General features: G+C 39.4%; 1 protein-coding gene across 1 annotated transcript; it reads left to right on the forward strand.

The window, feature by feature from the left end:
• The first annotated feature begins 122 nt into the window (after positions 1–122).
• Positions 123–27,583, forward strand: POP1 (POP1 homolog, ribonuclease P/MRP subunit). Its single transcript, XM_049825503.1, has 16 exons — positions 123–420; positions 2,991–3,173; positions 3,995–4,170; positions 6,475–6,723; positions 7,279–7,366; positions 8,253–8,428; positions 9,046–9,296; positions 9,428–9,521; positions 10,318–10,429; positions 11,390–11,509; positions 17,968–18,083; positions 19,453–19,644; positions 20,537–20,691; positions 21,509–21,850; positions 22,632–24,994; positions 27,288–27,583. The coding sequence occupies exons 1-15, from the start codon at positions 300–302 to the stop codon at positions 23,290–23,292; spliced, it is 3,036 nt and encodes a 1,011-aa protein (XP_049681460.1). The 5' UTR covers positions 123–299; the 3' UTR covers positions 23,293–24,994; positions 27,288–27,583.
• The last annotated feature ends 261 nt before the right edge of the window (positions 27,584–27,844 follow it).

Consider the following 27,844-nt stretch of genomic DNA (forward strand, 5'->3'; position numbering starts at 1 on the left):
CTCCCCCACCCCCTCCCGTCTGACGGCACGGCACCCCGCAGGGATTTCTGGGAAATGTAGTCTTGGGGGGCTGTGGGGGGGCTGCGCCGCGCGCATGCGCGGTGCGAGGGTTCTGGCGGCCGCGTGTAGTGAGTGGAGGCCGCGCCGCGGGTGAGTACCGGGCCGGTGCCGGCGCTCGCTCCGCCCGCGGCTGCACCGCTCACTAGCCCTTCCGCGCCTCTCCCTCGCTACGGAGAGGCTCGGCAGCCCCCGCCGGCCGTCTTCAGGCCTCTCCCCGCAGGCCGCGGGCCCTGCCGGAGATGTCTGGGGCGAGGGAGAAGAAGCGGGCCAAGAAGATGAGGAACCAGCCGGCTAGCGTGACCCTTCCCGCAGAGCCGGGGCCCTTCCCTGGCGGCGGGAGCAGAGCCTGCCCGCCCTCAGGTACGGCTGGGGGACCCCCTGCCCAGGGCCGGGGTGGGTGACCGCGAAGGGAGTGCCCCCCCCCGCCTCAGGGCTGGGTGTCCCCCTCAGCCCCGGCGGCCGGCGAGGCGTGCCCGGTGTGGGAGCGCCCCAGGGCTTGGTCCCCTGCTGTTGACTTCTTTAGCTCTGGTTCTACCATAAATCTCGTCAGTACGTGCTTCTCTGCATTATCCCTTCGGTTACACGACAAATCCCTCTCCGGGCGCTGCGATTTCTCGTCTTAAACTGCATTTGAATGTTACACCCCACCCAGTGACCTCCCTTCTCTTTTCTGTCAGACCTAGGAGCCGCGGGAGGAGCTGGTTTAGCCTGCTGTCCCTATGATAAATGCACTGTTTTTTCCGTCAGATCAGCATGCCCAACCTATTTGCCTTTGTGGTTCCTGTATCTATGGAATAGTATTGGCAGGAGGCAGTAAGGTGTTTCCCTAAAATGGCAGTGTTGCTAGGTCATTGCTGGAGCATTTTGTGCACAGGTAACCTTTGCAGCTGAAGACTGAAGGATCCTGTCAACCTGTATGCCAGATGCTTTTTTAGTCTGCGTGTTTTGACCTGCGGTCCTGTATGCTTCAACGGACTTTGATTTCCACACCCACACCCCCCATTTCATGTTTTTATTTTGTTACCTATATTATTTCAGGAGAAAAAGCACACATAAGAGCAGGGCTTGTTACTCTGAGGCCTTCAGAAGTTGACAAATTGCATCTTTGTGGTTGAACAAAAAAACGCTTAAGTGTCACTGTCTGTGTAGGTGACTGAAGAGTTCCTAAGCAGACAGAATGACATAGCAAATTATGGTCAGCCCTGTCTGAAGATTTTGGAATATCATTACAGGAGCATTGCCAGATTAAACACATTTTTCTAACTTTATGTGTAGCAGGGACCTTCTAAGATTACGTGGTTATGTTCTTCTGTCCTGTTGAATAGCATGCGTTTTCATCCCTATAATGTTCTTCTGTAGTGTGAGTATCTCAGTTTTACAGGGCTATTTTGTAGAAACAGGAAAGACAACAATCTAAATAGTAGTTATAAAACTATGGATCTAGATAGTACCTGAAATAACTTATTTTTTCTTTAGCTATTAAGTCAGTCACTGTCTTTTGAAACACTCTTCCATCTTCCATTTAGTTCTTCCATTCTAAGGCAAATGTGGTAGTGAAAGGGTGTGTTTGTGATATGAGTTAATTGCTGTCAGGTTACCCTCCCACGATTGACTTGGGCTGTAGGTCTACACAGATTTTCTGACTGAGGCAGCATCTACCCCTCTCTCCCAGCTATTTCCTTCTCGCCTTCACCCACCTCACTGTCTGGACAGTGCTGCTCTCAGTCATGTGGAGAACCCAGCTCAGGGAGTTGTTCCACAGAAAAACTAGGTTCTGTTTCCACCTCAAATTATTCTTTCATCTGAATTACTGAGGTTCTGCATGATGTGTGGTTGCATCGGGGCTGCAACAGCATTGCTGCTGAACATAAAACTTCAGCTTCATGCTGATTTGAAATGGAAAAAGGAGGTTCTTTGCCATTTTAAGTTCACATAAATTGATGATGCTGGAGGTGAATCTGCTCCTTGCTGTTCCTCATGCCAATGGTAGCATTTTTGGGACAACAGGATAGGCTTGTTTAAGAAGCTGATCAACCTGAAAACTGATTTTTTTAATCTCTTACCCCATTTCTCCTGACAGACAGGTTGATTTTCACTGCAGAAGCACCCTGAGCTGTATGGCCCATGTTCCCTCAAGCGCTCATCTTGATGCAGTGGGTGGGGTGGTGGGAATGGCTGGCTGGGCCCTTCTTAGTCCAGTTGTCCAGCATGAGTTGCCTGAGAACCATATCTCAAGTAGTACTAGAAATCTAACCAAGACTTAACTGAATAGGTTAAATAGAAACTAATCTTTAAATATGGACTTGAAGTACTGTTAGGTGCTTATCACTCTTTAAAGGTATTTCAGTACCTTAGGAAGCTTACTGTAGACTTTAGTTATTTAATTTCAATGTTGATTTAAATGCCTGTACCAGAAAAATAACTTATTGCACCAACATATATGTATCATGCTTACCTTATTTATTGCTGTAACAGAAATACATGTAAGTGAGACAAGAATACATTTGCTTATGGGAAAAAAAATAAAGGGGTGAGAGGGAAAAATATTAACTTTGCCTGTTTAGTACTAAAACCGTGAATAGACAATAGTAAAAATCACTACTGATGTTGCATAGACCAATTTTAGTCAGGTCTTTCCTATTGGGTCTGATAGAGTATTGGAAGAAAAGTCTGGATTGGGTAGCATTTTCAGAATGTGCAAAAGTTACTTAATCTACTGAAGGCTTGCTGCAGGACAGTGCAAAAATTTTATTTCTTCCGATAAAAAAGAATTTAACTCTTCGGATTTCTGATGGCTTTTTCAGGTGCATATATTAAATATAAAAGGAGGAATGTGCTATGCAATCTTATGAGGAAAGACTGTGTATAGTTATCACTTACTCAAACTGCTTTGTATTTCTGTTACCTGTTTTCATCTCTAAACTCTCCAGGAGATGTTCGTTCTGAGCAGCAGTATCGTCAGCAGAAATTTTCGAATCAGTCATCTGGGCCTTCTTACAGGAAAGACCAATATTTTCCAAAAGGGCAAAATAGAGGAGAGAGAGGCCGAGGAAGGGGAGGATGGCAAGGAGGATGCCAGAGCGTTTCTGAGGAAATGCCAAAATACATAACAGGTTTGTATATAAGAAAAAGGTCATAATTTATGTGTCCAGGGTAACTTGCTGGTGATTGAGTTTGCTGTCTGTTTTTGTGCAAGAGCAAAAATTAAAACTGATGCTATGTTCTGTTTTTCCTAATTTTCTCCAAAATACAGAAGTAGTTGTGTGCTGGAATAAATGATCAGTTTTGTTCAATGAGTCATTTCAGACTTCTGAGTTAAAAAGTTGCACTTACTTGTAATGAAGGATATGCATTTTGGTTTTTGTTTGCCAGCAAAATGTGTGCTGAGAGTCATCTGCTTTTAATGTAGTCAGTGAAACTGGTTTTGCCCATGATGTGAGTTAAAGACAACTTTTAATCTAACAGAATGTTTTCTTAGGAGAGCAGATTAGCTTTTCAAAATGTAGCAGTGCTCTGATAGTAGATACACTTCCATAAGCATAAAACAAGACCAATTTATTTGATCATTTTAAAACAGTCTCTAATATGATTACTGCTTCCTTTTTTTCCGTGCTGAAGTTTTTTTCAACTCTGAATATCATCTGAAAAGATTGCTACTCTAATTTAATAAAGTACTTAATGCAAATAGGACTTGTTGGTTATACCATGACTTTCAGAATAATTTGCATATAAATATTTGCTTAACCATATCTGTAAGCTTCAGAATGTCTAAAGAATTGAAATTTCTTCTGTAATAGTGTACAGTATTTTTATCTCAGGGAGTCATTAGATGGATGTACTAGGAATACTCTGCTGGAATTCAGTAATTTACGTAGTGTCCCCTTCTTTGATCTTTGCCTCTCGTCATGCTCTGATGCAGTTCTTTTCATTCCAGTGTCTACCTTTGCTCAAGCTCGTGCTGCTGAGATCAATGCCATGTTGAAAGCAGTTGCACAGAAGTCTTCAAACTCTCTAGTTTTCCAGACTCTACCTAGGCATATGCGAAGGCGAGCTATGAGTCACAATATTAAACGCCTACCCAGGCGGCTCCAAGAGGTTGCCAGGAAAGAGGTATAAGTGTGTTTTATAGTATTTGATAAATTATGTAGTGGGCATAGCTATTGCACGTTGTTCAGCTGTACATTTATTAATATTCAGACCTGAGCTTATCTGCAAAACTTCCCTGCATACACAGGTTCTCAAACTTTGACTGACATTTGGATTCAAAAAGCAGGAATACCTACATTTTAGATGGCAGCTCAAGTAGATCTCACTAACCACTTGGCTTTGTGATTATTTGACATCTTGAGAAGTTATTAGAGTAAAAATGATGAAAGGGTCCACTGCAGGAGGGATGGTTCAGGCAGTGCATTGATCCCAGGTGATCCAGGATTCCTCAGTAACACTTGTCTGCCTTGCACCCCACCACAGCTGTGGACTGTGACCCTGCCAGCCTCAAGCCAGCACAGCCCATTCATGACTGGTGCAATGGTTCATGTGTTATAGCTCAAACATGGGAGGTACGCTGGACTTGTTGGCAGGCTGTGTGCAGCTTAAGACTTAGTAATTGACTGTTCCTGGTTGCTCATGAAACTCTCTCATTTTGTGGCAGTATCTCAATGTTTAGTCAGAACACTCCTGTGGAGTTACTGGCTCCTTACCCACTGTGCCTTCCTGTGTGTTTTTGAAAAAAAAAATATTAAAAATTGATTCAGCAGGATATCTGTCTGATGTTTAGCATTGATCACTTTATTGTCTCTAGACACTTCTTAAAGTGATCAAGTGAGTTTGCTTGGTAAGTTTTCTATGTATTAAGGTTGACTGATGAGCGTATTTCTTGCATTCTATTTTCCTTGCACTGTCTTTTTTAAGTTCTTTGAGACCTTATCCACTCCACCCTGAGTTCCTGAAGATAATTGTTCATAATTCAGAAATTGCTTTGGGTACTTCTCACGTGTTCCTTAGGGCATGTTTTATTGGATCTTCATAACCTGTATTTATTCTTTTACTGCTCTGGTTGGCATTCTTTTTGCTTTGTTAGTTGTGACAAGAGATGCGATTTGGCCTGTTTTCTGAGAACTGAAGGAGGAAGGCATGGGCTGTTTTGTGTAGTTAGTTATGTGCTCTATCCTTCTTAAATAATCTGGATTTCTTTAATATTTATGCTTGGTTCTTCTGTGTCCTGCTTTTTTAACTCCTTTCACGTGATAGCCTTTCTAACTTCTCTGTACATACTCACACTTATTCTTCCATCCTTGTTCCCACTCCTTGTATGATTCTTGGATTTCTGAGATTATTTAATTGGCCCAGGTGCAGCTGTATTTCTTTTGCTATGTTTTCTCAGTTTTTTGGTGTAGTTTGTGTGTTTGTACTGGCTGTTTTGTCTCATATTTTGTCACAGCTTGTCATATTTTCTGTGCTATTTACTTTTGTAGAGGTTCTGCCTATTACTTTTCAGTGTTTGAAGTCTGCTTCTTCAAAGTTAACTGTCCTGATTCTGCTACATTTTCTTCCTTTTTCTTAGATCCTTTATCATGACCATTTTCATCCAAAAATTTACTTAGACCATCTCTTACCTCTTCATAAGCTTAAAGACATACATTTTTTCATCTACAATACCGCATTCCTTTTTCTCTAATTGTCTTTCTGAACCAGTCACATACCATTGGTCCAGTGGCTTATATTGCCTTCTCTGTGGTGGAATGATGGCTCTGATGGGAACATATTTTATTTTTTTGTGAGCTTACAAAGGACATCCTAAGAATTTTTTTGTGTGTCTTATAGTCCTTATTTCTTTCTACCAGTTCTCTTCACAAAAAGGCAAATCAAACATTGATTGAGAGAGTCAAGCCTTCCTCTCCAGCCATGCATTCACCTATAATAATTTAGGCCTTGACTGAGTATTTATCAGGAATTTGGTCAGGACATCACCACAGTCCTTTCTTGTTCACTTCTACACCTTGTAGAATCCTTCAGGTCCTACCTTAGCAGTCCGAGAGTCCATACTGCTTCCGTATGAGCTCAAATCTCCAGGTGTTCCTAATGTCCTGTTCTTTTGTTCTTGTGGATATACTGATGTTGGGCAAAAACTTCACACAGAAGTAGCAGATCTTACTGTTCACTGGTAAGTTTCTGAATGTGTGGGGATTTTGGTTTATCTATGGGTTTCAGTCAAACCCTGATCCACTTGCGTGGATAGGGCTTGTGTATAAAGTTTCAAACTGTTAGTTAGCCTCAAGAATTGTGAAGAACTAACATAAGAATAAAGTATAACCTAATGCTAGTGCTTTCTGTATCCTTATGTATGTCAGCCTTTTTCTTCTACAGAATTTGTCCTTTTGAGATTTACTTCAATATCTTCTCTTGTAAAAACAGGCAGAGAAAGCTGTACATCAAAAAAAAGAGCAGTCAAAGACTAAATGCCGCAAAGCTAGAAGACGCCACATAAATTTGGTAGCAGAGTTTAATCGCAGGCAAAGAAAGAATATTTGGCTGGAGACACATATTTGGCATGCAAAGAGATTTCATATGGTAAAGAAGTGGGGATACTGTTTAGGAAATAGCCCTACGGAGAAGAGCTACAGGGCTTGTTACCGAGCCATGACAAAACACTGCCTTCTTCAGGTACCATGTTTACATCTGTTTTCTTTGTTATTTTGCCAGAGTGAAGTAATCAACTGTTCAGTTATAATGAATATTTGTGTCTCTTTGAAGTACTGTTCTGTCAGCTAAGTTAATAACTGCTAAGTATGAAATGAGTGATTTCAAAATTGTAATGAAGGTTGGTGAGTATCAGAGAGAACAAGATGAACCTTTAGAAGAGTCTTATGGTAACTATGACTGAAATACTACATCTTAAGTCTTCTCGAGCTAAGAGATTCAGTTAATCCCTGCATTATCTTCTTGAGCAGGATGCTATTGAAGACAGGCACTTTGTTCCATGTCCCTTTTTGTCGGTTGGTTTGAGAGGCAGGTTGGCCCTCAAATGAGAAATGCCTGACAGCTTTCCTATAACTAACAATTTTAAGCTAAAAAAAGAAAACTTCTTTCTGTTTGACACAAATTTTAGTGAATGAAAAATTACTACTTCAGTGTAAATTGTGAAGTTCTGTCTGGTTCTTCCTTGCCAGGCTCACTTTCAAGAGTTATTCTCACTTTACCATTATCCTGTTTTTTCAGGACTTATCATATTATTGTTGCCTGGAGTTGACTGGTAAAGAGAATGAGCTACTGAAGCAACTTGCACGAATATGTAGCATTGACACAGGTAAAATTTATATAGTTCTGTCCTGGGTCTGGGATAGAGTTAATTTTCTTTCTAGTAGCTGGTATACGGTTATGTTTTGGATTTAGTATGAGAAGAATGTTGATAACACACTGATGTTTTCAGTTGTTGCTAAGTAGTGTTTATACCAAGTCAACTCTTTTTTCAGCTTCTCATGGCCAGCCAGCAAGAAGGCTGGAGGGGCCCAAGAAGCTGGGAGGGGACACAGCCAGAACAGCTGACCCAAATTGGCTAGAGGGGTATTCCATACCGTGTGATGTCATGCCCAGTATATAAACTGGGGGGAGTTGGCTGGGGGGGGGTTGTGGATCACTGCTTAGGGACTAACTGGGCATTGGTTGGCAATTGGTGAGCAACTGCATTGTGCATCAGTTGTTTTGTATGTTCTAATTCTTTTATTATTATAATCATCATCATAATTATTATTTTTTTCCTTTCTGTCCTATTAAACTGTCTTTATCTCAACCCACAAGTTTTACTTTTCTTTTTTTTTTTCTGATTCTCTCCCCTATCCCACTGGGTGACAGGGCAACGAGCAAGCAGCTGTGTAGTGCTTAGTTGCTGACTAGTGTTAAACCATGACAACTTCAAAAAAGATTCTGAATAGACTAAAGGATGACCCATCCTCTTCTTTTTCTAATATCCTACCAATCTCAGTAGTAGTAACACAGCTGATACTGAGTTGTGATTTTGGTTGAAAAACATAATTAAAATGTCTCCTACTAGGACTAGATCTTATTTTCAGTTGCTTATTAATAAACTAATTGTGGTACAGCATTAGCAGCCCAGCAGCCAGACTGAATTTCAATTTTATTTTTTTTTTAAACAAGAGAATATTTTGTTTTTCAATAAGTATCTTCTTCTATAGGATTAACATTTGAAGAGACTTGTTGTCTGTCTGGGAGATTCGAGGGTTCCCTGAATCTTTACCGAGCAGATCACTATCCTGAGGATATGCTTGGTCCTGTTACATTTCTTTGGAAACCCAGGGATGGGTCTGAAAACAGACAGTTGTGGATCTGGGTGCATCCAGCTCTCAAACAGGTATTTTTTTCTATATAGTTGAACTCTTGATTTCTTTATGCATTGTACATTTTTAATGCTGAAGATACCTTCTCAAAAGTGTAGAAGCACTGGATATAATACATGGCTTTAGGAATTAAAAGTTGGAAGACTGTTTCTGCTCTAACAATGTTAATATTCTGCAGCTTATTTTTATAAAGCTTGCACATGCCTCTGAGGTTTTTTTTTTCTGGTGTTTGAGCTTAAAAGTTTTCTAGTCTCACTTGCTTCAGGATACATTTGCAATATGATGTTGCTTGATTCACATCCTTCCCACTGGCACCCCCAACAGGCTAAGTTTAGTCTCATCACAGATAAACATAATCTGATACTTAGCTCTGAACTTTAAAAAAATAAAAAAAAGTAAAAATTTGTGCGCTGGCAATTTTTCTTATGTTGATTTGAGTGAGAATAAATTCTTAGCAATATTCAGTATTACTTTCAGCTCTTGCTAGCAAGTCGTGGACTTCAGCAGAATGAAGTTTATTCTCTTAAATCCATATAGGCAAATAAAATCGTAGGTGTGATTCTTAAAACTGTACTTAAGTTTTGCAAGGCACTGCTTATCATCCTAATCCAAACTTTTCATTTTTCGTAAGGACATACTGAGAGAGTTAAAAGCAATTTTTCAGTGTTCAGAGCCTGAAGAAATCTATATTCCTGAGCCTGTTGCAACATCAATTCAAGAGGAAAAACGAATGGATGTTGTTCTGACCCTTGGCAAGAAAAGAAAGAAGGAGGATAAAGAAGGAGAAAAAGCTGTGCCAGTGAAAAAAATAATTGGTGATGGCACTAGAGATCCATTCCAGTCCTACTCTTGGATCTCGCAGTCTACTGGCATTGTCATCAGGTTTGTTCATAGTAGAGTCAGAAACTGCGACCCTTAGCCACTTAACATAGCTGAATTCTGGCTTAACAGTAGTGGGGAAAAAAATTGTGTGTTTAACAATTGTATGTTCACCTGAAATTTTCCTGTTTCAGTGATAAAACCATGGAGATTCTCAGATATCGGCTGATTGGCCCATTATCACACTCCGTCCTTACAGAGACCTTGAAAGCTGCTTCTCTCCAAACAGTAAGGAAGTTGGCAGTTTGGATATTATTGTAATTTTGATAAGGTTTCTAGAATGTGCAAACTTGTTTTTGCTAGAAAGAATCATAAACTATCTAGCCGTACTTATTATAAAGGCTAACCTATGTATTTCTACTCTGTTAGCTTCTCTATAGTGAGCCTCTTGACTAACACTGATCTCGGGAAGAATTCCAATCTGGATTTTAAGTGGGGGTAGGAAGAAAATAGAAGCAATGGTGCTGTTGAGCAGGCTATGTAGTTTCTGCTGTAGTGGTGTATTCTGCTGAGAGGTCCAGAATAATTCATATTCTCTTTGACAAACCATAGATCATGTTTCTCGAGCAATGAGCTAGGGCACCTAGAGCTAAAGACATGTAAGGTATAGAAAACTTTTGTGTTTTCAATCAAACATGCAATTTCTCTAGGATTTAGTATTTTGTCCACCTCTTGGCACATAGCATCACTGAGGTAATGGGGTTTTTTTTTGTCTCTTGCAGCAAACATGATGAGGTCATGAAATCTCTGTCTTTCTTTAAGAAATAATTAGCCACAGAATTAGGAAGCATTGTAGATTGCTTTGTTTATTTTTGGAACACAGGTTAAACTGAACAGCTTATTGGGCGTTACTGTAAAGTGGAGTATAGGAATAGACTGCATCAGGGAAAAATGATTTTGGTTTGAAACTTGAAGAGGAAGAAAGTGACTGTAGTGGTCAAGGCAAACTGAGAGTGAGTTCATACTGATAGAAAATACTGAATAACCACTTGAGTTTAATTAAGAGATGGTGGATGTTTTCCAGGAGATGGCCGATTCAGAGACAGAACTGAATAACTGGTGGGTAGAAAACTGCAAGGACTCTGAAAAAGTATCTCTTCATCAACGTCAAAGTGCTATCTTTGAACTATTAGAAGGTATTCGGGCATGTGGGTACTATGGGAGGAAGGGGAAACTCTTAAACTCTAATGGTCAAAACTGGCATGCTAATAAGTTGACTTCCGTTTGGAAAAGCTTATTTTTTGCTTGATCAAGAGAGTGATGCCATTGAGCGTGTGCTTGGGTAATTATGGTGACATGTCAAAGCTATGAGAAATGTTACATTGGGAATTTTAACCCTCTGTGTAGTCCAAACTCTTTAATAGATAAACTGAATCTTGTTTCTTATCTTCATGAATTTATATTTGAGGTTTTTGATGGTATATACGGTCTGACATATACTCTCACTCTCTCCCCCAATACACACCAAATTAAGGCAATAAGTTGTACAATACCTCCACAGATAAAATGGTAGGCTCCTACCCAAGGTGAAAGTATTATACCTTGCTTTATATTTTTTTGTTTCTAATGAACAGTTGTGTATTTGGCTGAGTTGTAAAGTATCGTAAAGTTAACACCATTTCCTCACTTTCTAGCACTGAAGCAGGTAAGGAACTGGGTTTGGTAGATCTCACACTATACTCGAGCTATCCAATGTGAGGCAGTTAGGCAGAGATGAGGTAAAACTTTTAAAAAAGACTTTTTCATTTCCTTTTTCTGGAAGACAAGTATAAAACAAAGGTTGTTCGTTTTTTAAGAGATGTGCCAAATGCAAAGGATGAATTGAGTCTGTAAGTTGTGAGAGTGACCTTACTTCTATGTTAAGCATAAATGTAATTGCAAACTAAGTCTTGCTGCTATTGTTGTCTTTTCTTACTGGACATTTAACAAGCATTGATGAGTTTTCAGAACATGTTAAATTGAGTACTCTGGATTGCTTCTCTGGCTTACAGGGGTGTCACATCCCTGCAGGCAAAAATGCACAAAATAGTAGTGCAGAAAAAGATCACAACTTAATTGGTGGTTTCATGGCAATGTTCATCTGTGTATTTTTAAAGGGATAAGTTCACCATCAGAAATGCCACCAGGTACAATACTGGGCCTCACTGTTGGAGATCCTCGAGTCAATTTGCCAAAAAAGAAGACAAAAGCCGTGCCAGACTTTGAAAAATACCAAGGTAAAATGCCTTGCTTATATTATGCATCTGGTGGAACTGCCAAAGGCAAGAGATTCAGTTTCTCTCTACACTTCTGTTTTCATTTACTGTCATCTTCTACTGATTGGCTCTTGCTGTTTTCCTCTAGCATTTGATTTCAGAATGTTTCCTTCCCCTTTCCACAGCCCCTGGCAGAACAGAAACAGCTTGAAAGTTGCATAGGTTTTAGAATAGCAGTTGTGAGGGAGGGACATGCACCAAAGCTGGTCTTGTGCTCAGTGGAAGCCTCTGTCTGACCATACAGATGATCCAGGTTCGAATCCTGGCAAGGCCAACCAGGTGCTAAAAGATACTTAGTAAGTTTCTGTTTGGTGTTTAGTCTTCCTGATGCTGTTTATCTTTCCAAGAAGTTATCCGCTGTTTCTGGTTGATAGTCCTACAATGATGAAAGTTGCGATTCCGCTAAAAAAAAAAAAAATTACCATTGCGAGATTAGTATTTCAGATGGCCAAGATGGTGGTTATGCTAAAAAATGAAACATGCAAGCACGACTTCTGAAACTTTGGTTTCAATGCTGACTTACATGATATTTCAGTGCAAAATTCAAATTCAGTTGAATGTGAATATCCTTGAAAAATGTGCAAGAGCATATACAGTATACAATGGCACTTCTGTATAGTGCTGTGTAGGCATTTCCAATTAGGTTGACTGGACACATACTGCCTCACCTAATATGAGAAACATAATAGCCAGCTAGCAAGCAGTAGCAAATAGGACAAGTTGAAGGTTCCCAAGACTTGACCATACTTCATTTCCTTGGTGGTGTGTTTACAAGACACTAGAATAATCTAGTCTTGCCTTTTTACTTAAATCAGTTTGAACACCTATTTCAGTTACTGCCTTTTAGTTCTCTGCACAGCTCTCTGTTATTTGGGTTTTCTTACCTCCTCCTGTTCTACCCTCTGTATCTAGAACAGCCTTTCTCCTGTTAATTAGTTCTGCTCAGCTAACTTTGTCATCATTAATGTTCCTGTTGGAAATGCTGCAGCATACATGACCTCTACTTTGGTTCCTTCCTGCTGAGAAGTAAGGTGAGCTATATAGCACTTGTTTACAGGTACTGGTTTGAGCTGGTAGAGGAGTTAGCAACTACAAGAAGTAATTTGGCTCCCTTCATTCTGCTTGTCATGTCTGTGAAGGTGTGTTCAAGAAGGAAAGATCAGCAGAAGGCATCTAGGCATTGCAAATGTCTCATAGTAGTTTCTCTCCCACTGCTAGAGCTGGTTGTCCCTCAGGAAGGAGAGCCAATGTAAAGAGGTAATGATGTAAGATAGGGAGTCAAGAGGAAGAAAATACCTATGCCTTTTTTCATCTGGCTGGCTAGAAATGGCCATCTTCAAGATCTTTTCTACTTGGTGTTATCCTTCACTTGAAAAGTCTTCTAAACCACAAACATTCAGAAAAGCTAGTGTTGCTTTCTGGTTCACTTCTGAGTGGTTTTTTTTGTTTCATCATGAACCTAAAACTGCATCTGTCCTCTCTGACTTTTATTCAGGAGAGGGGGAAGGTCCTTGTTCAGCTAACAAGGAAAGGTAAACTGCATGATGCCTTCTAATTTAGGTTCTGCTAAAGGGCTTGATGTTACACACTACTAAATAAGTTGAGTAGGCAGAAGGATGGAAAATGACGGACAATACAGCTGTCTTCTAGTAGAAAATTAAAAGGACATCATGGTAAGGGAGTAGAAAAGGAGAGGGCAGCCCTCCTACAAGAAGCAGTTAAGGAGAGAATAGGAAGGACTAATGGTTCAGCAGGGAAAGTGGCTGCTGTTTTCTACGTTTCCCACCTGAGTGACTTCCTAATGCCGTATGGGAGGAGTTACATGATCATTCACAATCTCTTGTGTAGCTATTACGTGTGCAGTGGGGGAATCCTGTGGCATCATAGTTCATCTGTCCTACCTGAGAAACTCAGAACTGAGGTCTAACTGCCGCTCTACTGTCTTCCACATTGAGTATTCCTACGTGTTAGTTGGAAGGAGAGGCTATTGTTACTCTCCAAAGACTGTTGTTCCTAACCTAATTTGTAGCTGGCTATGTGACAGCTACTACCTGTGCTATATCTCTGCCTTAATGGGCCTCCTTGTTCAAATAGTTAAAAGTGGAGAAGTTAAATTTTTTTAAATACTTCTAGAAAATTAATCCATGTTAGATTATTAAGCTTGGATGCTTTTATAATTTTCTAGTCAGGGGAAAGCATTCAAGTGCATTTAATTCTTGGTGGCTTTGAAAGAAAAAGTAAAATTGCATATGTATTAATGAGAGGAAGCCTAGACATAATCAGTTATTGTGCAGAATGCATTTTATGTGTAATCTGTTCTCTCTGTGCAAGCATTATGCTTTCTTGCCACTGTTCACTGTTTCAGAATCCATTGTAAGGTCTTCCTGAATTCTGTCAGCTTAGTTTGTAATCCCCTTGGAGCGTGGGGTCTTGTTGCATATTTCACTGCCTCTATATGCCAATTAGATTTATTCCTTTTTCCTATAAGCCTCCCTGATTACCTGGCAGGTTTGCAGGAGTTAAAAAATCAGTTAAACGTATGAAGGAGAACCTACTGAAGGCCACTCAGTGCAAAAGAATCACCTCTAACTGAAAAAGTCTGTAAGCCCCAAGTGGCTAGGAACTGGTAGAGTGAGGAAATGCCACACTACATACTGATTCTAGTGTTGTACTCTTCCCCAGGACCCTGTTATTGGCCACACTTGGAGTCAGATTACTGAAATATCCAGCAAGAATTTCATCAAAAGCAACATGTTCCCAAAGATTATTCTAGTTTTGATTTAGCATTTTTGCCAGCATTTTTCCAATCAGTTCTGTCCCCTCATTCTACTGGTTCTTTTGTCAAGAGTGACCCAGAAATGGCACTATACTCCTCTTCAGTTTTTTTGAAGGGCAATTTGTTTAACCAAAACCGGAGGGAATTTAATCATGGCACATTAGTATACATCACTACAGCAATAGTATTACCAACATTTCCACAGTAACACCCACCCCAAAAAACATAGACTTCTCTAAGATCTGTAATTCCATTTGGGTGGTATTTTCCCCTTCTGTAAGAAAAAATCTTTTTATGAGCCTTAGAACTACATAAACTTTCTGAGCCTTGGTTTTGTTGTAACCTTACTGAGATGTGGTAATATAGTGAGCTGATCTTTACTCAAGAAATGTTAGTAGTCATTCATTTGCCTTAATGACATGTCATATTGATTGAGCAATAAAAAGGAACCCTTGCTGTATTCCAAACTTTTTTTTCCCCTTTTTGCTTCCCGGATATTCAAATACTATTAGGATTAGTATTAGTAAGATTGAAATGGCACTGCATATGTTAGCAGATTCTGTATGTGCTTTAGCTTCTCTTGTTCTTTAATGTTGTATAAAAGCTAACAGATTTTCTTAGGAAATCTACTAATTTAAAAAGTTGCATTGTTTGTCAAATGAGTGAATAGTTTAGGTAAGTTACAGCCATCATCTTTGCTTGTAGATTGTCATCCATACAATCTGTGAAATGATACACATCTGTCCATCTCTTTTTTTTTTAAATGCTGTTCTAAGATATGCCTGTGTAGTTTTCCCCTTGTGAGTGACATGCTAACAAATCAAAGGTAATTTCAGTCTTGCCCAGTTACTCTCACTCCTGAATGCATATGCATGTGTGCAAGCTGTGTGTTATAGACAAGTGCTGATGGGATTTAATTAAAGAGCTGTCCTCATTTCTTCAGGCTGGGGGATAGAAATTTTGTGAATAAATCACTTTTCACTGCCTTCTCAGCAGGTTTATGCCTTCTGGAAGTCAAGACTCCCAGTAAGCAGTCAGTGCTTACAAGGCTGCGAATTAGTGCTGTTCTTTTCTCCATTTTAAAGTACACTTCTGACATTTTGATACGCTTTTACTGTCTTCTATGGGAGAATGTGAATTCCACTGCCTTAAAAACTGCTCAATGTAGAGTATGGTGGAGCTTTTAAACAACCAGTGAATGAGATGCATACAGGGAGAATGCAGACACAGAGCCTGAGTCCTTGCCTGTAAACGCACCTCTTGCAGAGGTTTAGGTATCTGGCATCAGTTGTCCTGGTGCCATGCACCCCTGCATACGTATGGCTCTGAAACTGCTCCCTAGCAGTGCTTATATTTTTGCTTTTACTGCTATTTCCTCACAGAGGGAAGGAAAAATTTCAATTAGAACTCTTGCTCTTAGGCCTGTCTTCTAAGACTGTTAAGATAACCAGCTATGCTAATCAGAACAACAGCTTGAAATGAGACAAAACCTTCCTCTATCTGCCTTTATTGTCTAAGCACTAACCCCTGACACCAGCAGAAGGAGATAATGTGCTGATTGTCTCTGAGCTTTGTGTGCTTAGTAATACAACGCCCTATTTCCTACTAGCTCTAACTTCTTACTTCCACTATCATCAGCAACTTATTTATCAGTAGGGTTATTTCCCGAGCAATCTTAAAATGTGGACTGAAGAAAACAGGAGAGAGGTAAGAAATAAAGAGAACTGGTGTGAGGATTTGGGATTATGATTTGAATTATAGTATGCTTAGTAGAGAGATTAAATTCTCCAAGTTCAATGGGGATCAATGAGAAAGAATGTACTAAGTCAGAGAAGGATATTTTAGGGTGGTGAGGAGGATATTGGATGGACTGTGGTGATGGAAAGAGACTGACTTAAAAGGGCTTTCTAAAGTGGAAAAAACCATATTCATGCCATTATAGAATATAGGAATTGTAAAGAACTCCAAGAATATGGCAAGGATAGACTGCCTGAACTGTAGTAATAAAAAGAAGTGGTAAAAAAAAATTCAAAGTTACAGTGAATAATTTACAGTTGAAGAAACTAGAACATGTTTAAATAATTTAACATGAAGAGATTCTGGTGTCCACGAATGCTTTCTGTACAGAAGATGGAAAAGTCACTTTCCTTATCTTAGGTTTGCTTGTAATTATGTGCCCTTCCCCCTTGGTTATCTGTAAGAGTCAGGAAGGAATTCCTCACCACCCCTACACATGGGTTTGTGCCTTGCCTCTAGGAGTGTTGAGCTTCTTTTAGGTTCATGCTCAGGTTCCTGTCCTTAATTTTCGGTCTGAGAAGGAATTCTTCTGGTTTAGTTGGCAGGGAATTGGCAAGGATTTCCTTTTCAGTTGTATTGTTCTTAATTTGAAGGAATGCCACCATAATCTGATAATTTCTTTAGTATTTCTTCTTCTCATGTAAATGTAACTCATCAGCAAGAATGCATAGCAAGTATCAGCTTAATAACACCATCAAACTGTCAGGAATGCTGCTGTATTTAATATTTCTTTCGAAGGATTTTGAAACTCTTGGTAGCGTGGACATCTTAAAGATTATAGATTTTAAATAAATTATAAATAAATCATAAATAAATAAATTACGTTTGGCAGTACCTATCGTATTGTTAGTACCGCTGAATAATCAGTATCTTCTGTGCTCAAAGTCTTTGTCAACATTAACTGGAAAAATTAGCTGAATTTCTTTTGAAATACTAAGTGATTTAAAAAACAAAGCAAACCCCAACACCTTATGTTCCTTTAATATGTAATCCGTTGTAGATGACAAAATGAGCAGCAGTCCCTATAAATTTTAATCACAGAACTATTAATAAGTTCATTTTATTGGTAAGAATTATTTTACTTAAAATGTGGGTCAGCATGCATTACATAATGTGCACTGAAGGCTTTTAATCCATAGATCACTAAAGGTAGGTATACATTTTCTCTACTTTGGTTAGATTGCAAAGCTGAAGAAGAGTTAGGTTATTTAATACTTCAACAATCAGTTTTAAAGATAGAAGTGTTATTTATCTTCAGTAATGCATACAACTGTTGGTCTGTGCATAAGCAAAGAATAGTCCCTTCCTTGAAGTGCAGAGCCTGAAAAGATCCAAAGTGGGAAGCTGGTGCTAAATAAGTAGTTGCATGCTAGTCATATCCATAAAAATATTTCTTACATGTACATTTCTTAAAGGTCAGCCTCACTTCTCTTACAAGTTTACTTAGGTGGACTTATTTCAGGCTTTGTAATGTTGCTCTTTCTGATTTTCACCAAATCTGTTGAGCTTCACACTCTGCCTGAAAGGTCAAATTCCAGAATGTTAAAGGTGGCATGCTGAAGATGTAACTTACATTGACAAAGGTGATGTCATTTGTAATGAGAAATGCCTGTAAGAGAATGCCGGGTTAATGTTTCTAAAACTAACAGTTTACTTCATATTTTGTACTTGGAAAAACATGCGATAGTAAGATATTCCAGAAGCAATGATGTTTGTTAAGCTTCTAATAGTCTGTTGCCTTAGTTGTCTGCTCATTGTACTTACGATAGTGGAGTGATTTTGGTAATTTGATGCTTAAGCCACAAGAATTGTTTCAATTTTGTTTGAAGGTTCTCTTCTTTTGTAGATAATGATAAAGTTAGGCAGCTGTACCTGAAGGGTGTACCTGTAGACTGTGCACACAGCTTTATCTGGGACCAGGATATCTGCAAGAACGTCACTGAAAATAAAATCTCGGAGCAGGTAACTAAGAAGGTGGATTGCCATGGAGAAAATGGCTAATGGTCTATAAAGTCCATATAGCAAGACTCTTGAAACTTGTATAAATCCAAGAGCAGTAGTTTCCTAATGTCAAGTATCTAGCTGCTGAGTTGAAGTGTTTATTTTGTAGCCTTTGTGTAATGTTCTTGCACAACCATTGTTCATGATTCAATTAAAAGGAAGCTTTATTGGATTGTCTACAGACTAAATAGTTGTAGGTTTATTTATCAGAAAGGTTTGGAGTTGGATTTTCCTACATCACCTTGACTTGTGCAGCAGATAAAAGGGATGAAGTGGCACAGAGGAGTGCTGGCCATTCACTTCTCAGTCATAGCCAGGACGATTCTCCTGACAAAAGATTGGCAGAAGTTGAAAGGAAATAAATCCCTCTGGTTCTAAACTGCAGCCCACCGTGTTGTGGGCATTCTGGGCAATAATCTGTGAATATCTAGAGAGCTTTAAATGTGCCATTACAGGTTTGAAATCTCCTGTCTTGACATTTCCATTGGCAATGGAGGAGTAAACCATAAAATGTATGGGTAAAAAGGTGATTTAGTCACAAGAGGTGATAAACTTTTGGCATCATTGTAATCAAAATGAGAAAATATTTGTATGGCAGAACATCTCTCTAATGAAAATACTCTCCTTATGAAAATTAGTTTTGTGCTCTTTCAAACTGGCTGACATAGTGTAAAAAAAGCAGAGTACTTACAAAATATTACACTAGCACATAACAGTTATTAGCACATTTTGTACATGACAGCATTCTTCATGCTGTCATAAAACGTAATGTTTACCGTATAAAACAGCTGATGCAGAAAGGACACGTAAAGAGGCAGTCTGATGGTCTATTTTTTTATAAATGTATTCTTAATGTGGTACAATGAAATATAACAACTGGTGATTGACAAAGCCTTGGTGCCAGCATGCTTTGTGTGAAAATGTTTCATGACCAAATGTTCTTGCCATCTCCCTGGATGTAGTTCAGATTTGCTCCATGTATTGACAGACTGTCTGAAAGCACCTGTTCAGTCTAGTCTGGTGCACAAATCTATAAATATCGAGTTGCAATACTTGTTTTTCCTCCTTCATCTGTGCTGTACATTTTTGCTCTGAGTTTCAGTACTTGCTCTCCATCAAGGTCATGGAAGTAAGAAGGGGAGAAAAAGGGTGCTTAGTACTTTTTTCTAAAAACATTTTTCATGCCTCAATGAAGGTCAGTTCAAATATGTAGCATATTACTAGTGTATTTTTCCTAGTTATAAGTTCACCTCCTCTCTGTATCTTGGGTGGATATCTGGAAGAGGGAAAAATGGTTACTAACTTATGAGAAATGTCTCCTCCTTCTCAGGATTTAAACCATATGAGAGCTCAGTTACTGGTACCTGGATCACACCTTGATTTGGGTCCTTGTGAATCTAAGATTCCCATACTGTTGGTGCAGCAGCCAGGGAAAATGGCTGGAGAAGATCGACCAGGATGGGGGAGTGGCTGGGATATCTATCTCCCAAAGGGCTGGGGCATGGCTTTCTGGATTCCTTTTGTAAGTGACTTTCATTGCAAATTGCAAGTAATATGAAAAATTATATAATTTGGTTCAAAATAATCAATTTCAGAGAGTATACTTCACATTGTGTAACCAATTCACAATTATAGGATCAAAATCCCACTTTAAATGAGGGTGTATGAACTGGTTGATGACAGAAGCTTGGTCTTAAAATCTTAGAAATAAACAATAGCTTTCCATATCTTCTGTTGGGTATAAGTGTGCCCACATGACAGTCTAAAGCAGGGAATCAGAGTGGGGAGTAAGGAGGGAAAGCTGATGCCTATAGCTCTTTGGTTTTGTGTTTTGACAGGCATATGCCTCTAAAGAGAAATAATTTCATGCCTGCTGCTAATCCATTTCCAGCTTGGCTATCTCCACCACTCTGTCAACAAATTGGTTGCCTCTGATTTGAGAGAAAGCTTGAAACACAAAGTTTGAATTAAGCTTGAATACTCCTGTGGTGCTGTTTGGAGCATTCTGCTTTGAATGTTTAAATGGCAGTTTTAATGTCCACAGTTGAATTTATGCTTTTGAATGTGCAGGGGGATTAATTGTAGTTTTACCTATTGTATAGTTAAAATAAATTGGGCAGTGACTTTGAAGTAATACAACATTGCTGGCAACTTACAAGATCAGAACCTGTGAAATTCTCTTCAGTTTTTTTGATAGCTTTTCAGAATTAAATTTAAAGAGCCTGACTAAGATTTTTGTTTAAATGAGCATCTAGAACTGTGAAAACCATACTTAAGTTTATTTTTTTGAAAGCTAAAGTGACAGACTTCCCATTTTCTAAGGCAGTAGCTACTGGAACATTAATATTTTGTTTCGGTTAGGAGCCTGGAATCAGTACAAACATTGCTTTTTTGGGTTTTGGTTTTTATAACAGATATATCGAGGTGTACAAGTCGGTGGCTTGCAAGAGGCTTTAAAACATTCTGAATATCAAAGAACACCTCACACTCCAAATGATTTCCCAGACTGCCAGGCAGGAATGCAGTTTGCCAAAGAACTGGAAAGCAGTCTTCTTGAAAAATTCAAACGGTAATATTAACTTAAAAGTTAATTGCAGGAATGAAAAAAATGAATACTGCTTAAAATATTCCCTTAATTATCTGTTGTGTTCATTTAGACTTGGACTTTATTTAGATCTTTCGCTAGTGTTATAAAAAAGAAAAGAATCCTAGATATATTTAACAGAAAAGCTCTGCTTAACAGGGCATATAAATCAACTAAAACCTTCTATTCCCAGAGATATGCTCAGTTATAAGGCTATAACAAGGCTGCATAACAATAAAATAAACAAAGCTGTTTCAAAGCTCCCTTAGCAGCAAATGAGGGAGGAGGTGGGAGAAGGCAAAGGCAGAACATCAAAGTATGTACTAAGTGTTAAAGAATAAAATGAATGAAGAGGTATATTTCAGTGCTCACTTTTTAAATACCAGGTATTCTGAAGTTTGCCTTCATTTTCACTACAATAAACACAGAATTTGTAACCATAAGTATGGAGTAACCGGAAGTGTCCTCTGCACCAACTGGTGTCCGTTCCCCTTCCTGTTAGGAGGGGAAAGTAGGAGAAGTTTAGAGGAAAAGGTGGCGATGTCAGTAACAGGAGATAAAAATATCCAGCATGGCTGAAAGGATATGGTGGTCAGAAATACAGCAGCATTGTCTAGTAGTATAACTATAAAATTCTTGTTCAATGAGATTACAAAGGGAACGCACAGTTCTAAATACTTGGTTTTGAAAACAGAAAACATTATTAGACCAGCAGGACAAAGTAGACAGCCTTTTGAAGTGCTAGGGACTTGAATAAGGGCCCAGGAAACAAATATTCTTACCTACTTGATTTATCATTTAGACGTCCACCTGCAAAAAGGGCAAATTATGTCAAGCTGGGCACTCTGTCCCCTTTCGTCTGTCCTTGGGGGCAGCTGACAAAGAACTGGGAAGTAAGAATGAAAGCTTCAGGAGAATTTACACCTTCATCCCCACACCGTGAGCGCTGTGCAACTGAAGGGCATAGCTTTTGTTACCCCAAGGAAGAAGTGGTCAAAGAAGCTTCCCCCAAGACTGGTGAGGCAGAGGAGACCATGGAAATAACAAGCTCCGAAGGTGCCCTAAAGACAGAGGATGTTACAGGCACCCAAGACTTTGGTGAGAGAGGTGAAACTATGACAACAAATGACTTTATTGTTCTCAGGTATGTCAAAATGAATTGGGGAAGACCTCAGCTGCGATTATTTAGATGAGAAAATTATTTGATCCAAATACAGTGAGGAGATTAAATAGTTCTGTTGTGGATCAGAATTTGCTGTTGAGTGGAAGTCCTTCTGCTTTTCCCCAGCAAACTTGGTGACTGGATGAAGTAAATTTCTTGAATTATTTTAAATTTCAACACTCTTGAGTTTAGTGTGTTCTTGGAGTTGGCATATTCTGTCTGCTTCCAGGCAGATGGAGCTTTTAGAGGCTCATGTTTGTGATTTTAAAGCTGTTGCTATGTAAATGAGCTTGCATTCTCTTTTCTAATACATCACCACAGGTGGTTCTTGCACTACTTAGTAAAGGTCTATAAAGAAAATGGAGAATCCCCTGCATTCCAATGCAACGCATGAGGGCAGCAACAGTGTTTGGAAAGTGCCTGAATGCAGGTCTTTCATTTTTGTGTAGTTTTCAGGGGAAGAAAATGTTGGCAGTTCTGGACTGCATTATAATGTCACTGAAGGCTTTAGAGCATTTGTGATTTAACAAGTTTTGGGGGTTTTAACAAGTAATGTCTCCTTCTGAAGAAATAGCCTCACACGTGAATTCCATTCACCCACGTTCTTTTTATGCTAAGAGTAATACAAATACGAGCTTGGAAGGTTACAGAAAGTCCCAGGGCTTTTTTTAATCATGCTTTTGCAAATATGCAGGGCGCTGGATTTCTGTTGTACTACTTGTTAACAACTATTGTTGATGTTTATTTTAAAAACTTCTAATAGGAGCGAGAAACTACTAATGCAGTTATCAGCCTGGTGCTATCCCACTGCTGGAAGAGACCGGCGAGTCCGCCTTATTTCTCGACTGGGACAGAAGGATATGACTGAAGACATCTTTTTGCCAATCTTGATGAGCTATCCAAGGGCTCTTGTATGGGTCAACTTGTCCCTCTTGAGAAAAGGGAACCCTGAATTGCATGCCATGATTTGCATCCCAACAGAAGATGACTTGCTGCATCTAAGCAAAGACAAACTCTTCTGTGGTCCTCAAGAACCCAAACATCGTGATATATTCAAGCACAAGGTACAGAAGCTAAAAGAGGAGAAGAAGAAGAAGAAAAAGGATAACACAAAGGCTCTAAAAGGTGACCCTCCATGCGTTCCAGATAAAGAAGCAACTGAGGAGCATGAAGACCTCATTCTTGGTCTTTGGTCAGACGCTCTCCCAGATGTTACTTCCCACTGCTCCAGAACTCTCTTGGGATATGTTACTCGAGGGGATTTTTCATTGGCTGCGGGCTGTGGAGAAGCACTGGGTTTTGTTAGCTTGACAGGGTTACTTTATATGTTACACAAACAGCCAGCAGATAAAAAAGGGCTTGTTTTGTTAAGAACTCCAGCATCTTTACAGTACCGATTTGCAAGACTTAATATTGAGGTTTAAGTATCATTGCAATGCAGTAGAATACCAAAACCAAAGAATGTCTGTTTTGTCTTCTGTGGCCTTTCTGATATGTCTGAAATTTGAGGTGATTCTGAGCCCCAACAACATCTTGACGATTATGAAATAATTAGAAAGCTTTGTAGCATTATTCATGAAAATAACTAATGCATAAACACACCTAGTATTACTTTTGATGTCTGCATTGCTAAGGATTTCTAACAGTAATGCATCCATTATCATGATCTTCTTTATCTCTAAAGAAGCATATTGTTCATCTTTCACCTCAGAGCAGCAGATGCTATAACAATACACAGAAAATAATTATTTTCCTTTTAGAAATCTTTTGGTCAGATGAATTTTAACCTTCCAGTGCACTTTCACATGAAACTGCATGTGATCTGGACTGGTGTGTATAGCAAGTGGCTTTTCCTCATTTCTTGTGTCTGAATACATGTGGCTGCAGTGGAACAGAGCTAAATAGAGAAACCTAGCCTAGGAATCAGAAGAGTACTGGTGGAAAAGCTCTATGCTTAAATGAAATGCAAATAAAATATAGCCTGGCTATATAATCTTGAATTATAGCAACTGGAGCTCTTAAAATTGGAAAGCGTATCAGTCTCTCTAGTTTGGGAGAGAAAACTCTTATTTTTTTGAAAGTTAATAAGCCTTTCAGATGCAAATTGCTGTTGGTGTGTCAGCATAAATTTTCTGTTAATACTAGGGGATATTTTGCTTCCTTAAAACATGAGATTACTTTTGTATGGAATGTGCTAGGATTTAAGGTTTCTTCATGTTACAATACAGTTTATGAATGTTGTTCAAACAGTCATAAAACTTGTAAAGTATGCTGGAGCGGTGAGGGGAGAAAGGTGTTTGATTTGACTGGGGTGGTGTGGGTTGTTTGGTTTTGGTGTTTTGTTGGGGTTTTTTTAGTAATAGCCTTAACCTTCTAGCCATTCTTGAATTAAGCAGCTTGAAAACAAGTTTACAGTAATACACTGTAGTTTAGTAGTAGCATGATACAAATATATGCCTGTTGGTAAAATTACCCTGAAATGATCACGTATAAATAAAAATGTAATCTATTCTTTATTCAGGAGTCTACTGACTAAGCTTGATTCTTTAAGAAATTAAATATGGATCAGTTAATGACTTTGTCTTTATAAGTATCAGTCTGCAAATTAAATCCCTCATTCACGGTTTTGTTTGACAAAGTCTTAGGTGAATAGATTAATGTTGGCTGGAGTTGTTTGTTGGAGGAAGGATTTAGAGTACCTTACCCCCACAATTATTAAAATTTAGGACCATTGTTGGATTAAATATGGCACATGTGGGGACGGGGGGAGAACATCTCTGATGGCAAGGGAAGTATTGGAAGTGGGGCAGGATTATTTTATTTTTTTTTAAGTCTTCAGAAGACCAATTTAAAAATTGTGCGCTAGTTGGAGTTACAGCAGCATGTCGGATGGAAAGATGCAGCCTCCAGCGCAGCTTGGACTGCAGCTGCATGAGAAATCATGCCGAATGGCTCCAGCATCGCTCACCTTCGATGTACCTGATAAAGCAATCATCGCCCCAGAAATGTCCTGAGATGCGTCTGTGCGAAAGCCGGCAGATGGCCCCAGAGGAAAAAGCTTGGTGCTGCGCTGGGCTGGAATTCACACGCTCCTCACTGTGTGACTGTGAGCGCTGCAGCCTGTAGGTATGTGTGAATAAGGAGCTCCTTAAACATTACAGCCTGGCCGCTGTGATCAAGTTCTCTCGTGGTAATAATCCTGTATTTAATGAACCTTTTGAATTCTAAGCCCGATTGAAATATTTCTAGGATCAGAGTTTCCAGAGCTGTGCTTCATGGGAAGAAAGGAAGGGAGGTGATGTTTATATGGCTTTTTCCCCCCTCGCCTCCCTCATCTTCTTAGTAGATACATATTTTCTTGCTTCCCTAGACCTGGCTTGTATGTGAGAAAGAAAGAGGAGAAGCCCCCCCACCCAAGCTATCATTTTTTCTTTTCTGCTTGCAGATCTTTTGTTCGCTGAATCTTTCCCAGGTTTTTATTTTTTTAAAAAACATCTGGAGTCTTTTTTCTTTTCCTCCTATTGGTAATTTCTGCCAGGTTTTCATTTTGACACTTCCTGTTACTTTTCTTTGATTTCCATTCTCTATTTCTGATTTATGATCCTTGTCTCTGGTGAGCTAATGAACAGAAACTGGAATCCAAGTGCATCCTGTTCTGTGTATCTTGTAATATTGTTACACAGTTGTTTTCCTTTAAGTCAATGATTTATGCCTTAAGACTTCACTCTCCTTGTAAAATGCACTGCAAGCCCGATAAGTTAAAAATGCTCAAAACTCTCAGCCAAAGTTTGTCAGAAAAATACTGTGACTTTATGTAGCTGCAAGGAAATTTTTATCTGAGGTTGGGACTTCCAGATTCTGAGCATTTCATGAGTGACTTAGTCATAAAACCGTGTCAACACCGGATAATCAAACTGTGGATAATTAAACCTGTGTTATCTGTGCATCAGCTGGACAGTATGTCTGTGTTCATCATGTTGAATCGGGTGAATGCAGCACAGATCTGTTTTGGGGCTGTATCTTACTGCAGTTACTACCTGTTGGTTAACTACCCAAGAGCATCTGGATCAGCTCCTGTGGGCTCTGAAAGATGAGCTTTTTTGGGAACCTAGGAAGCTCTCACCCAGTGAAAGAAGGTCTCACAAGCTCTCTGGCTCCCTTGCTGTTCTCCAGATAACTTTCTCAAAATGGATGCCAGCACAAACCCTTAGCTCTTGTTCCTTGTTTGGCATGAGCTTCTGGAAGCTGAAATGAAGCACAGAAGGCATTTCTGGCATTATCTGTAGCACTGTGAAGAGCTTGAATGCTAACGTGCTGCTCCTGTAGCTCTTCCTACAGCTCCCTCAGAACAGCTGAGTAAATGCTGTGCTTGAGACTCACCTGGTGAAGAGTCCCAGCATGAACCATGACTTACATGGTAGTTGCCCACTATGTTAAAACAGGCACAGTGACTAATGGACCTAGCAAGCTAAGGGTCTCGGAGCTCTGAGATATGCATTCTTTATCGTTGCAAATCCAGAAAATGAGGTTGCAGAAGATGGTGGTGATTACTCTGTGGAATGAAGTGAGGTGGGACTGTGGCCAGATTGTTGTGTGTTTGTTAAAGATGTTCAGGGCAATTGGTTTGTTTAGCAGTGTGTAAGTAATGGAAGAAGTTACCTGGCAGAAAGGCAGCTGGGGTTGTTGAAACAAGTCTGGGAAAATAATTGGCAGGGTGACAGACCACTCAATAGTGGTGGAAGCCTTGGGGGATCATGGCACATGCAGACAGACTGTAGTCAAATGCAGCATGACAGTTTTCTTTCTTTGCTCTAAATCTGGAAGAGCCAGATATGTCAAACCTGATCCATTCATGTGAGGTAGGTAGTAGGAACAGAGCTCAGGGGAGTAAACTACCAAAGGCAGGTTTCTGAAGTGCTAAGACTGAGAAAAGCAGAAAAGCAGTAGCATTGTTTTATTTTCCAAAAATTCAACATGCAGAAACCCCCCACCCAAAGCCCCCAAAGTCCCATGCTTCTAAATGCTCCTCCCAGAAGTCAATAATCTAAATAGCACCCACAGTTTACCTCTTGCAAATTCAACTCAGCTGTACCAAAGTTCTTCTCTGTGAACACTGGTCTCATGAAATACCTGGAAGAGCAAGTAAACTTGTACTGAATAATGAGAACTCTGGGAAAGGACAGAGGAGATGGGCTGAAACCGTTTTGTGGCAGCTTTGAAAGTCACAGACTGCTTGACCCTGGACAAAATAAAATTAATGAGTTAAGGTAGTTTGCAAAGTAGGTGGGGTGACAACAGAATAAACAAAACACAGCTTTCACTTATTGTATTGGGTCTCTTCTTAAAGAAATACAGTTTCTTCTATAGTAGGAAAAATGCCTACACAAAATTATTTTCTTTTTTTTTTTTTTTTTTTTAGACACTCCAAGATGTGAATAACATGTACCAGCATCAGCTTGCTTGACACATTTTAGCTGTCTTTTCATCATGGGCTTACAGCAGTGCTGCTAATCTGACAGCCTTGCACAGCTAAGCCCCATTCTTAAGAAACAGAAATCAAAAAGACATCCAGGACACAGCAAGAGCAAAGCAGAGAATGAAAAAGCCGTCTGAAGGAAGAGAGCAGCTCAAATTTCATGATCCAAATATGTGAGGATTTGCTGTAATTTCTAGAAAGGATGGTGCAATTCAATATTTCATTTCATCTCAAGAAGATCAAACAAATAGCCAGGATGAGAAAGGCTCTTTGTTTCAGCTCAGTCCTTCTCTCAGCATCCTGTTTCTTAGCCCAGAAAATGTTTGCTTTTAAAAAGAATACGATGGTTGTGATGGATGGGAGAGCTCATGCATCTGTAAACCTGTGTGCCTGTCAGGGCTCACACTCACACATCACTTCTCTTAATTTCTGGTTTTGTTCTTTTTTTTTTTTTTTTTTTTTTTTTTTTTCACATTGAGTAATATAAAAAAGGCTCTTTC

This window comes from Accipiter gentilis, chromosome 2, assembly GCF_929443795.1.
Source record: "Accipiter gentilis chromosome 2, bAccGen1.1, whole genome shotgun sequence".
NCBI classification, from domain to species: domain Eukaryota; kingdom Metazoa; phylum Chordata; class Aves; order Accipitriformes; family Accipitridae; genus Astur; species Astur gentilis.